Raw genomic sequence first — 13,005 nt, forward strand, 5'->3', positions numbered from 1 at the left:
GAACTTTTCGGGGGAGTTGGTGTCATGTCCTGAATACAGTTTATTCTACATTATGCCATCCGGTGGCTGGTCCCTCAGGGGAAGAGATGCCTCAACATGAGCCTACCAGAGGCATCCCCTTTCTTTATATAAAATAAATCTTTTTCATCTTAAAAACTCAGAGACCACATTTACTCGGACAGGGAGCATGCATTTCTCTTGGCAAGAAGGATATTCATTTACTGAACAAAAGATGTGAGCAGGAGTCAGTTGCAAACTCTGTTAATGGATACATATGACCACTTGGGGCCTCTCCTGTCATGGACCCTGGATGCCAGACTGCACTGTGTCTGCCCTAGGCAGAAGGAGAGGGGAAGAGGGGATAAACCGGTGAGAAATGTAAAACCTGGAGCTGGTCCTGAGGGAAAAAGAAACTCAACAAATGACTGCTGAGAATTGAACTCAGGACATCTGGAAGAGCAGTCAGTGTTCTTAACCACCGAGCCATCTCTCCAGCCCCAAAGCTAACACTGTCAACAAGGATGGAGCTAACTGCTAGGCTGGACTCAGATTTTGTTCCCGTTGACAAAGAAGTGTTAGCAGGGAGGAGGAGGGAAAACTTCTGAAACACTATATCCTCTACTGCTGACACCTTGGGGGGGGGTGTCCTGTGGCCATTTAACATCAAAAGCAGGCCACTCTAAGTTACATTAAGTGGTCATTAGTCCTAACAACCTGTCCCATGTCAAAAAATTTCGTCAGTCCAAGTCCAAGAACACAGAAAAAAGAACAACTAACACAAAGTGCCCTCTTTCACAGCTGAAGTACACAGACCAGCCTGTCCATGCCACGGACAGGATAACTCAGGCTATCTGCTCCAGCCACTGGCCAGATCAAAGTCCTATTACTGAGGCTGTCCGAGCCCTCCTTAAGCTTGCACATATGAATCTAACCAAAAGCAGAACACAAAGAAGCTAGATAGAGGCAACATAGACAACTGTGGGACATTGCTCAAGCTGTCACTTCCCCGATTCACCACTCTCCTGTGGGTCTCCTCCAAGAGGTGAGTTTACTGGCCAATACACAAAATACGAGGTACAAATTGAACCACTACCTGAACTTCCTGAAATGTCACTCACAGAGGAGGAAATCTATGTAAAGGCAAGAGTTTAGTCATTCCAAATATCAGGGTCATCCCATTTCAGAGAGAGAAGTCCCTGAGCAGAGTCTACCAGGGTGTTATATACTTGCAATTAAGGTAGAATTCAAACAATTGGGGCAGAATTTGTACAAAGGTAACTAGATAGGGTACAATCAGGGGGGAGAGGCAACCTCCAAATAGACTGGCAGTCAGTGGGCTGTTCTGGGACTTTCTGAGGGAGTCGGATGGGGAGTCACAGGAGGCTTTTTCAACAGTCTGGTTTGCAGCTGTTGCAGGAACTACACTAGCTCTACTCCTCCTGGAAGGGAGGGGTCCTTCTGTGCTCAGAGGTTGGTGGTGGAATTTTCCCACTGGCCTCAGCTTGGCCCCAACTCTGACTCTTTCATGGGGACTTTGGATCTGGAAAGCTGTGGGAATGCTTTAAATAGGGCTTAATGGGCTATCCTAGAACAAATATGGAAGACTTTGTTACTGAAAGTGGTTTAAATTGTGTGAATCTGTCCCAAGCCTTCTGTGAAGAATTTCAATATTTGCCTAGAGACTCTTTGGGGAGGTTTTATGGTAAAGAATGTGGCTACCTTTTGCACTTGTCTGAAGAATCTGCCTGAGACCAAGGTTATGAGAATCAGATAAATTGAATTGAAAAAGGAAGTCTCAGAAACACCACTATGTGGCCCCCATAGTCTCATAGGTTTGAAGAAGCCTCTGGAAGCCTCAGAGTGGAATGTGCAGGTTTGTATATGCTTGGCCCAGGGAGCGGTACTATTATACGGTACGGCTCCTTTGGAGTAGGTATTTCCTTGTTGGGTCAGGTGTTTCGCTGTGGGTCTGGGCTTTAAGACCCTCATCCTAGCTGCCTGAAACTGAGTATTCTGCTAGCAAACATCAGATGAAGATGTAGAACTCTCAGCTCCTACAGCACCATATCTGCTTAGATGCTGCCAGGCTCCCACCTTGATGATAAGGAACTGAAGATCTGAATCTTTAAGCCAGCTCCAATTAAATGCTGTCCTTTATAACATTTGTCTTAGTCATGGTATCTGTTCTCGGCAGTGAAACCCTAACTTAAAAACTTCACATAGATGCCTGGAAGTTTAGATAATTAGCATGCAGACCCCATAAATGTATCCCTACATATCTCAAGAAACACTTTGTTCAGGTATGATCCATTGCCACAAATAAGGAACACGATGAAGGACAAACGTCCATGGTAGGGGCTGGAGAGATGGCTCATCATTTGAGAATTTGTTTCTCAAAAGACCTGCAGGGCACCTAACAATCCTCTGTCACTTAAGTTCCAGGTGAAACACAGTGACCTCTTCTGGCCTTTGGGGAACAGCACGCACAGACCTACAGAAGTCAAAACACTCATAAATGTAAAATAAATCAACCACAGCAACAAACAAAAACAAAAGCACCCAAAGGAGGGAAAACCAAAGGAGAAAACTCATATGGCACCTTTGCCTGGATATTTTGTCCAAATTTTAAAGAAATCTAGAAACTGAATTATAAACTATGTGGTCTGCTTGAGTTGAAATCCCAAATGGAACATAGTACATTGTCAAGAACAAAAGTCATCATCCTAATCAAGAAGAACAAGAAAACAACCAACCATAAAAACCCTATCCCCTGAAAGGTCTTGCAATTTATTATCTCCTCAGTGCAGTTACAATTGATATCATGTTTGAAGGAAACCAAAGCAAGCAATTCTGTTTCATGACTGCTTCTATACTCCCTATAATAATATTGTTTTATTTCCTGGGAGATACTAGAGAAAGCCTGATGAATATTCCATTAATATGTTCAACACTCTCATCCACAAAAGAGTATATTTTAGTGGTCACTAAATATTTGATAAGGATACAGCATTGATAATTTTTTCATCATGAAGTTGGTATTCAGAGTTGGACACACAATCTACACTGAAAGTACAATTGTCTTTGTATCTCAGTCTGACTGGGAAGTAATTATGATGCCCAATCCCTGTGAGAATGCAGAGATCCATCTCTGCCTGAGAGCTGTGGGATTTCAGATGGTTACATCACACTTCAATAAAGAAGGTTCTTAAGAGTGACGAGTTCGAGATCACTGTTTGATTCACAAGGATACATTCGATTTACTCAAAAGTAACAGGACACAAGGATTCAATATCTGCGGTGTAGATGGTCTTGCTGGCCTCCTCACACAACCTCTTTCCCTCCTCACAGGATGCTTGCAGTTCAGTCTGCTCCACCAGCAGTTTTCTGTTCTCATTCATCAAAATCCTTACATTCTTCTTCAATTCATTGCATTCATTCAGGAGGTGGAAGTTTCTGATGCTGAATCAAAAACAAATAATGGTAAATCCCAGGCAGTTTCTATTTGCCTGCCACTCCTGCAAGTACAATCATCCCTTCAAGGGCCCCATCCCCAGGCATCTCCAGAATAGAGCCACGGTTTGCATGTTAGCACCAATTAGAGGCAGGTCAAATCCCGAGTCCGAACTCCATGGGAATCAAAGTACTTCAGAAAATCTTGACACTAGAGGGTATATATACATCAAAGCAGAGGACATGGTGCATATGGGTGCTTATGTGTTCATGGTATTCTAAAACCATTGGCAGGTGGAGGGCCAATCCCCTCTGAGGGATGATAGAAGACCCAGCAGCTATACAAACTTTCCATGTGTTTCTCATGGACCACAGATCTTTTTTCAAAGTCATAGCTGGACAGAAGTATTTCCCGCCTAGTGCTGGGGTCTCCTTTCTGTCAGTGACTCACCGGTAGGAATTGTTCTCTTGTGTGAGCTCCTTGTACTTCTCCATGGCATCATCCCTTTCTCAAATATAGCCAGACAATTAAATTGGTCATCAGTGAGTAAAGGTCAACCTGGACTGCGTGTTCCTACATTGTAGCCCGACAGCCATCACTTCTCCAATATCTGTCTTCCTTAATTTCCAAGTCCAGGCATGAGGATATTGGGGGTTGCCCCTTGATACTTTACTCCTAGCAAACATAAGAATCAGCAGGATGGGCAGGGAGTCGAAGGGCCTGAGGTCAGGTTAAACCTCAATTTTAGTGGGTCCATAAGTTCAGGGGAAAGTCCATTTGGCATTGTCATCTGTGGCTTCTGTGTTCTTCTCCTAGGTTAGCTCAATCTGTGCTATGACGCCTCCTAAGCTCACAGACGTAAGAGTCAAAAACACGTCTGTCTTCTCTGGGAAGGGCTTTGCCTCTGACTCCCACCTGGAGTTGGACAACATCGCTATACAAAGCTCAAAACAGAGGAGTGGAGATGATGGATGCTTCAGAAGTTTAGGGTCATTTCTTCCAAATAAGGCACATATTTTTCCAATGTAATTTTTCCTTTGTTCTTTCACTCTTGGTGGCTGGCTTCTTTCCTGGCCTGAAGTATACTGGAGTCCAATCTTTTGGATGACTGAAGCATCTTTTTTTGAGATGACAGGTCCACCAAGGGGCCTGCTGCATACAGGCTCCTATCACCAAGGAAGTTGTTGCTACAGAATCATAGCATGGTGGTAGCAGCACATGATCTCTCACAGTCTTCTCTGCTGCACTTGCTAAAAGAATAATCGGGTTTTTTTGTTTTTTAATATTTTATTGGAAATACCTACAATGCTGGTCAGAGTTGATACATGCCTTTAATCCCAGCACCCATAAAGTTTTTTTTCTTTTTTCTCTTCTTTTTTTTGCAATTGTTGTTAGAATTCCTGTTGTTTTCTTTGGTAATTCCCTCTATTTGCTCTGTACCTAGAATGTTAAGTCCACACTCTTCATGGCCCTATTCTTCATGGTAAAGATTTTGCTCATACCACCCACACCACACATGATCACATTATTTACTTTCAAAGAAGGAAAACAGGCATGAAGAAGAGAGTTAACGTGTATGGTCTCAGGTAATCAACACATCATGAGTGCAGGATGGCATCCTAGGGTTTTGGATTACCCAAGCTTCTGGTTTTGAGATTGACAGGCCTCTGCAGAAGTCTCCAGTTGAGTAGCAGAGAGTCTGGAAAGGCTGAAATAATGGCTTCCCACGCATGGAAAAGGCTGCCCTTCAGTGCCTCTGCAGCCTGAGCAGAGGTCTACCAAGAGCACAAGGGCACTTGACCAGAGCTGGTAAGGGACTGCCTTTTGGATGATCTGTGAGACCTGGATGAACAGAGGCCTCCAGAGTCCTGATAAAGGGAAGGAGAGTCACATAGATGTGCTGGAAACAATCGATCTTTGGGCTGCAAGTCGTGCATTTATCTTTGCTGTGTAAATAGTATTTGTAAGTGACAGAGGCATCCTACTTTATCATGTCTAGTCACTCTAGTTGTTAAAGTGTTAGCTAGTGTAAACATAGTAGAGTTACTACAACATTACACTGTGTCCCATTTTGTTAAAGAACTTTATTTTATTTTTTATTTATACATATTTTACTTATTCACATTGCAAGCTGCTCACTGCCCCCTGACACCCGGTTACTCTCTCCCACAATCCTTCCCCAACTCTCCTAGTATATTCTTCTCTGGGTGTATGAGGGCCAGCTATCACAGTAGATCCCTTCTTCCACCAAAGCCAATTTACCCTGTCCTGGGGCAGGTGCTGAGGATGCTGGTAATGGATGCCTTGGGCTTTCTTCATGCTCCAATTTGCTGGCTTTGGGAAGTTCATGCAGATCTGTCTGTGAACTTGGTACTTCATATAGACAGCACACAAGAAGCACTGATTTGGATAATGTTCTTGAGAGTATATTTCAATCAAACTTACTCCCACTAATACCCTAAGAATGACAAAGGTAATGGGACACTATACATCTATTCCAGGAGTTTCCATTTCTGAGAGCAGCAGAATAGAAGCCCACAAATTGGCAAAGTTAAGTGAGGTCACACAGGGGACCTAAGAGCACACTGCTGCTTTCCTAGAGTGTATCCTAGAGGCTTATGGTATCTATACACCCACAGATCCATATGCACTGAACACCAGGCTATTCATTGCTTTTGTCACTCAGTTTGCCACAAATATTAGAAATCCCAAAAGTCAGAGAATTTTGGAGGTATGAATAAGTCCCAGGGGCTGGAGTAAGCTCAAAAAGTCTGTGACAACAAAGAACTGAATGAGAATCAGAGAGACAAGATGCTCACCAAGACCATAGTCGTATCCCATTAAGAAAATATGAATAATAAGCCACCAGGTGAAAATATAAAGTAGGAGGTCAGAGCCCTAGAAGGTCGATCCTTTGCCCTCAGGGAAGCAGCCATTATCTCAGCCATTCCAGGCCCTCGGCCACACAATCAGAGACTTCCCCCAACAACTCACTGACCTTTCTCAAAGACCTATCTGGGCTTCTCCCTGTAGAATAGGACATGCAGAGTCCTTGAGGACCCCGCCAAGAGGTCTCCTCCACACAGGCTCCTTGTGGGCAAAGGAAAATGTTCCTGCGGAATCTGCCATGGCAGCAGGAGTTTCAACCAGGCTGCTCTTAGTTCCAGCTCACTGGATGCAGGCCTGAGGCCATGGGGTGTCTTGGAAAGGAAGAAGCACACACTACCTCACAGCTCCCTCTGCTGGCGACTGCTAGAACTGTGATAGGACGTGTGTGTTTATTAGAAGCATCCACAAAGCTGATCAAAGTCAGCACACGCATTAATCCCAGGATTCAAAATTTATGTTAATCGTTGATGTTCTTGTTTTTTGTTTGGTTTTTGTTTTTAATCCCCCCTCCACAGCTAATTGCTCTATACCTAGAATATTAAGCATATGCTCTGGAGGGACCTATTCATGTTAGGCAATGCTTTTTTTCTTACTAACCACTCCACAGATGATCCCATTATTTACTTTCAAATAAGAAGACAGTCATAGAGAAGTGACAACCAGTATGTTCTCACAGAAGAAACACATCACGACTATGGAATGGCACCCCAATCTTTTGCATTTGTTATGCCTTTTAATTTTTTTCATTCTTTATTTGTTTTTAGTTACATTCAAATGTTATAGCCTTTCTCTGTTTCACACCCATATCCCCCTACCCCATCCCCCTCACCCTGTTTCTCTGAGGGTGTTCTCCCCCCCACCCAACACTTCCTGCCACCCTGCCCTGACATTCTCCTACACTGGGGCATAGAGCCTCGCAGGACCAAGGGCTTCTTCTCTCATTGATGCCCAACAAGCCAATCCTATTCTACACATGCTGCCGGAGCCCTGGATCTGTCCATGTGTACCATTTGAATGGTGGTTTAGTCTCTTGGAGCTGTAGTTGGTTGGTATTATTGTTGTTATGGGGTTGCAAACCCCTTCAGCTCCTTCAATCCTTTCTCTGCCTCCTCCATTGTTCTCAGTTCAATAGTTAACTCCAAACATCCGCCTCTGTATTTGTCATGCTCTGGCAGTGCCTTTCAGAAGACAGCTATATCAGGCTCCTGTCAGCTTGCACTTCTTGGTATCACCAATATTGTCTGAGGTTGGTGGATGTATATAGGCTGGATCCCCAGTTAGGGCAGTCCCTGGGACGGGTAGCCTTTCCTCCAGTCTCTGCTCCAGATTTCATCTCCACACTTCCTCCTGTGAATATTTTTGTTTCCCCTTCTGAGAGGGACTGAAGCTTCCACACTTTGGTCATCCTTCTTGAGCTTCATGTGGTCTGTGGATTGCATCTTGGGTAATCTGAGATTTGTGGCTAATGTCCACTTATCAGTGAGTGCATACGATGTGGGTTTTCTTGTCATTAGGTTACCTCATTCAGGATCATATTTTCTAGTTCCTTCCATTGCTGTAAGATTTCCATGAAGTCATTGTTCCTAATAGCTGAGTACTACTCCACTGTGTAGATGTACCCCATTTTCTGTATCCATTCCTCTGTTGAAGGGCATCTGGGTTTTTCCCAGCTTCTGGCTGTTATGAATACGGCTGCTATGAACATAGTGGAGCATGTGTTTTTGCTGTATGTTGGAGCATCTTTTGGGTATTGCCCAGGAGAGGTATAGCTGGGTGCTCAGGCAGTGCAATGTTCAATTTTTGAAGAAACTCCAGACTGATTTCCAGAGAGGTTGTCCAGTTTGCAATCCTACCAACAGTGGAGGAGTGTTCCTCTTTCTCCGCATTCTCACCAGCATCTGCTAACACCTGAGTTTTTGGTCTCAGCCATTCTGACTGGTGTGAGGTGGAATCTCAGGGTTGTTTTGATTTGCATTTCCCTGATGACTGAGGACTTTGAACATAACAGAAAGCATTTTAAGAAATGATGCTACCCTAACTGGTGGTCTGCATGTAGTTGAGTGCCAATTGATCCATTTCTATCTCTTTCTACAAAGTTCAAATCCAAGTGAATCAAAGAAATCCACATAAAACCAAACATGCAGAAGCTAATAGAAGGGAAAGTGTCACAAAGTTCCTAGAACACATTTGCACAGGAGAAAGTTGTCAGAACAGAATACCAAAGGGTCAGGCTCTAAGATCAACAGTAAATGTATGAAATCTCAACAATCTGAAAACTTTCTTTAAAGCAAAGGACACTGCCAATAGGACAAATCAGCAAGCTACAGATTCGGAGAAGAGTTTTACCAACCCTACATGTGAGAGTGTGCCAAAATTAAAAATAAACAAAATACTCAAAAAGGTAAACTCCCAGACAACCAAATAACCCGACTTTTAAACTGGGATAGAGAGCTAAACCAAGAATTCTCAACTGAGGTATCTCAATGCCTGAGAAACTCATCAAGAAATGTTCAACATCCTTAGTTATCAGAAAAAGGAAAATCAAAACGAACCTGAGATCCTTCATTACACCAATCAGAATGGCTAAGATAGAAAACTGAGGCAGCAGCAGAGTGGGCTGGGATGTAGAGAAAGTGGAACACTCCTCCATTGTTGGTGTGATTACTAGCTGTATAGCCACTCTGGATATCAATGTGGAGGATAATGGGAACAATGCAAATAGCTTTACCTGAAGACCCAGCTTTACCACCCACTTCAGCGCATATACTCAAACCTGATCCACATATGACAAGGACGTGTGGATGAATATGTTCATAGCAGCCTTACTCATATTAGTCAAATGCTGGAAACAACCACGATAGACCTCAACTCAACTGAGGAATGAATATAGAAAGTGCGCTCTATTCAAATAGAGGAACAGTACTCGGGTATCAAAGATGAATACACCAAGAACTTTGTAGGCAAAGGGATGGAACTGGAAAATAGTGAAGTAACAGAGATCGAAAAAGACATAACATGGGATGTATTTAGTGACAAATGGATGTTAGCCCAAAAGTTCAGAAGACCCACTATACAATTCATTGATCACACGAAGTGTAACATGTCAGAAGGCCAAATTGTGGATGCTTGAACCCACTTAGAAGGGGAAGAACATAATCATGGGAGGCAGAAGGATGGAAGGACCTAGGTAGAGGCAGGGAAGGATGGACAAAGGGTGGGGGGAGTAGCAACAATGAAAAGAGACAAGAGAGAAACCCAGAGGAAAAGTGGAATAAATAACAATAAGCATCAGTGGTGGGTGGCGAACTTGGGTAACCCAAATGAAAATGAAGAAGTCAAAATCTTTTCATTTGCAGATGACGTGATACTATTTTTAAAACTAAAAAATGTATCACCATCTCTCTTTTTTTTTTCCTTTTCTTTTTTTTCGGAGCTGGGGACCGAACCCAGGGCCTTGGGCTCGCTAGGCAAGCGCTCTACCGCGGAGCTAAATCCCCAACCCCAATATCACCATCTCTTAAGACTGATAAATACATTCATAAAAGCACAATACAATGGGAACACACAAAATTTCTTAGCCTTCCTTTATGCCAATCCAAATCATACCATGAGAAAATCTGGGAAAAATTCCCCTCATAATCATCTGAAAATATAAAATGAAATAATGTGGATTGAAATACTTAAAATGCAAAGACAAATATGAATTAGTTAGAGGTGATCCTAAATAGAGACAACTTGTCTCTAAAAAATTAAGTTTCTTAAAGCTGAAAATACATTCATTAAAGTAGTAGAATGCAAAATAACACACAAAACTCATTATCTTTCCTGTATACCAAAAACCAACTATGGGAAAGAAATCAGGGAAATATTCTACTCAAAATAGTCTTAAAATATATAACAAAACACCCTGGATAAGCACACTTATAAAGCATACTATTAGTAAGAAGACATATAAAGTACCTTGTCCATATGAAGCCAGACAAGAATTTGTGGATCTAGAAGACAAGGTATGAAGGACTGCGTGTAAATCCCAGTGACTGAGAAAGCAGCCTGGAGCCAGTTGTGTTACTGAGACTTCAGACAGCTTGGCCTTTACACATGTGACACAGCAGACTTCCATGAGCAAATCCTTAGCCTAGAAGATGTAGTTATGGTAGCCAAGAAAAACAAACACAGAACTGTCCCCTTTGCCTGCCTCTTACTACTCTGATGTCCCACATCACAGGAGGGTGAATGGTCTTCCGCATACCCTGAGACACAGCTCACAAGGGACAGCACCTGTCTTCAACAGAGCTTCATCTGAGCCTGCCCTTGGCCTGTGGTGGATGTGCAGGAAGTGAGCTGACAGGTGAAACGTAGCCTGGCTGGGTCTCAAAGTGCAGCTTGAGACTCACCCACTGTGATTGTCAACACTTCCATGTCTCCATTGGGAGGGCAGTGTCACAAGGTCCTCCTACTGTCTTCTCACTCCATTCACATGCTTCGTGTGACACAAGCTCATTCACAGTTCACAGGAGGCAGCATAGCTTCAGAGCCCTCATGTCTGGCCACAGAAGCCAAGAGAAGAATGTTACAGTTCACAGTGACAATGTAAATATGCCAGTGCATTTCCTCCAAGTTTTACTTTCAAGTGTATCCTTTTATTGCAGTTTACGCTACTCTGTCTAGAAGGCCAGGTTGGGGGAGAGCATTTGGATGACGTCACTGGGAACTGCCAGGGCCTCCTGCTAACCAGCTTTCCTTATGGTGACCAGATTCTGAGGTGCCATCTCCAGGAGGCTCTCCAGTGACACAATGGAACCCTTTCCATATCTCCTCCCTCTAAAGCTAGAGATTTCTCTTTGCTCCATTAGTAGTTACATGCTCTGAAAGGGCAGATTGCGTCAGGGGCTTGGCATGGGGAGAAAGATCACGGGACATGGGATGGAAGACATTCTTCTGCATAATAATTTTATTCCCAGATCCATTCCTGTGAAATACATTCCCATTTCCTAGGTTTTCCTGTTTCCCAAAAGTCAGTATTTCCCTCCAGACCTTTAATTTATTGGATATTGGATTTCATTTTCTTATTGTGCATTCCTTCCAAGGTGTCTTTCTTTACATATATTCATGGATGTGTACTCACAAAGTCTCTGTTTTGCATCCCTCTGTTGCAATGATCTTGGTAACATAGTTAATCCAGTTACACAGTGAATATACAACTTTAAATGTTGTGCACCTACTTCAGATGATAAACTTCCAAATCCTTTCTCCAAAAAATAACCAGATATCAGTGAGCAAAGGACAACGTGGACGGAGATTGGTCCTCTGCAGTTCCATTAGACGTCACTTCTCTAGTGTCCACCTTCCTGAGTTCCCAGGGCCAGGCCTGAGGGTGTTAGAGTTTGGACCATGATCCTGTATTCATGCCAAATGTAAGATCCAGGAGGTTGGGCAGGGAGTGGAAGGGCTTGAGGTCAGGTGAAAGCTCAACTTTAATAGGTCCAGAAGTTCTGGAGGGAGTCTATTTGGCCTTGTCATCTGTGGCTTCTACGTTCTTGACCTAGTTGTGAGGAATCCATGTTAAAATTCCACCTAACCTCATAGCTGTAAGAGTGTAAAACATCGCCACGTAAGTTCATTGCAAATTGCTTTCATTGTCCTTTCGTTGCCCACTACCACCAGGTCCAATATAGGGGATATTGTAGATAGATTTAGAGGTTCACTGGGTCTCTCTGATAGTCAAAGTAATAGACTTTACAGAGAACTGGACAGACAGGATTTCAAGAATAAAATAGTTGAAGAATTCTGCCAACCTCTGATCTCTAAGACTTAGAAGCAATGGGGCGTGTATTCTAAACATAATATTATAGGGTTCAATCCCTCCTTGTATGGAGTACAGCAGTCCCAAAATAAGAAAAGAGCCTTTCCACCTTTCCTGGACTCTAATGAGAGTTTTCTTAGTGTCTCCTTTAATGTCTTGTTCATTATTTCCACCTACCCAGAATTCTGCACAACAAAGACTCCAAACTATTCATACATCTTTGACTGTTATTCATAGGCTTTGGCCATGAGAGCTGGGCTATTATAGGACAGCATTCCTAGTCAGTGGCAAAATTAGGAGGAAAGTTCCTAGCAGAGCTTTCTAGTTGCTCTATGATCAGTTTCAGTCCGATGTAGTGAGCTTCTACTCACCCAGAAAGGGTATCAATAAAAACAAGCAGGTACTTTTATCTGACTCTAGGAGGCCATGTGTCAGTTAATTCAGGTTCCCATAATTTATCCTAGCGTTGGCTACCTGTATGCAATCCTTTCTGGGTAAATGATCTCTGTTTTTTATTTACATAGGTGTAAATGTGACATCTGGCTTTGACATCTCCTTCTACACTGTCCAGTGTATGTAGGCGTAACATACCTTGGTGTTGGCAACTCAGAGAGTTCTGTGGACCCAAGACAAGTAGTTTGGTAAAGCTGAGTTACCAGAAACCTGCCAATTCTTTCTGGAAGAATGATCTTTCCCTCTGGTGTTCACCACTAACCTCTGGCCTCAAGCTATCCATTTGATTCTTTTGCATCCTCGCCTCTTAGTTATACTCAAAATACACAAGATCTAAGGCACAAACCACATGAAACTCAAGAAGGATGACGAAAATGTGGATGCTTCACTCCTTCTTTAAGGGGGGAAC

The 13,005-nt window shown here is 43.0% G+C and overlaps 1 protein-coding gene across 1 annotated transcript in view; it reads right to left on the minus strand.

Annotated features, from left to right (window-relative positions):
- Positions 1-2,876: 2,876 nt before the first annotated feature.
- The window catches only part of LOC148000697 (disks large homolog 5-like), a 90,948-nt gene continuing 80,819 nt past the window's right edge, over positions 2,877-13,005 (minus strand). Inside the window, exon 4 of the mRNA XM_087586951.1 lies at positions 2,877-3,459. Within this exon, the coding sequence (XP_087443077.1) occupies positions 3,258-3,459 (202 nt within the window). The 3' untranslated portion in view covers positions 2,877-3,257. The remainder of the gene's footprint in view (positions 3,460-13,005) is intronic.

Source organism: Rattus norvegicus, chromosome 15, assembly GCF_021556685.1.
Source record: "Rattus norvegicus strain SHRSP/BbbUtx chromosome 15, alternate assembly SHRSP_T2T, whole genome shotgun sequence".
NCBI classification, from domain to species: Eukaryota; Metazoa; Chordata; class Mammalia; order Rodentia; family Muridae; genus Rattus; species Rattus norvegicus.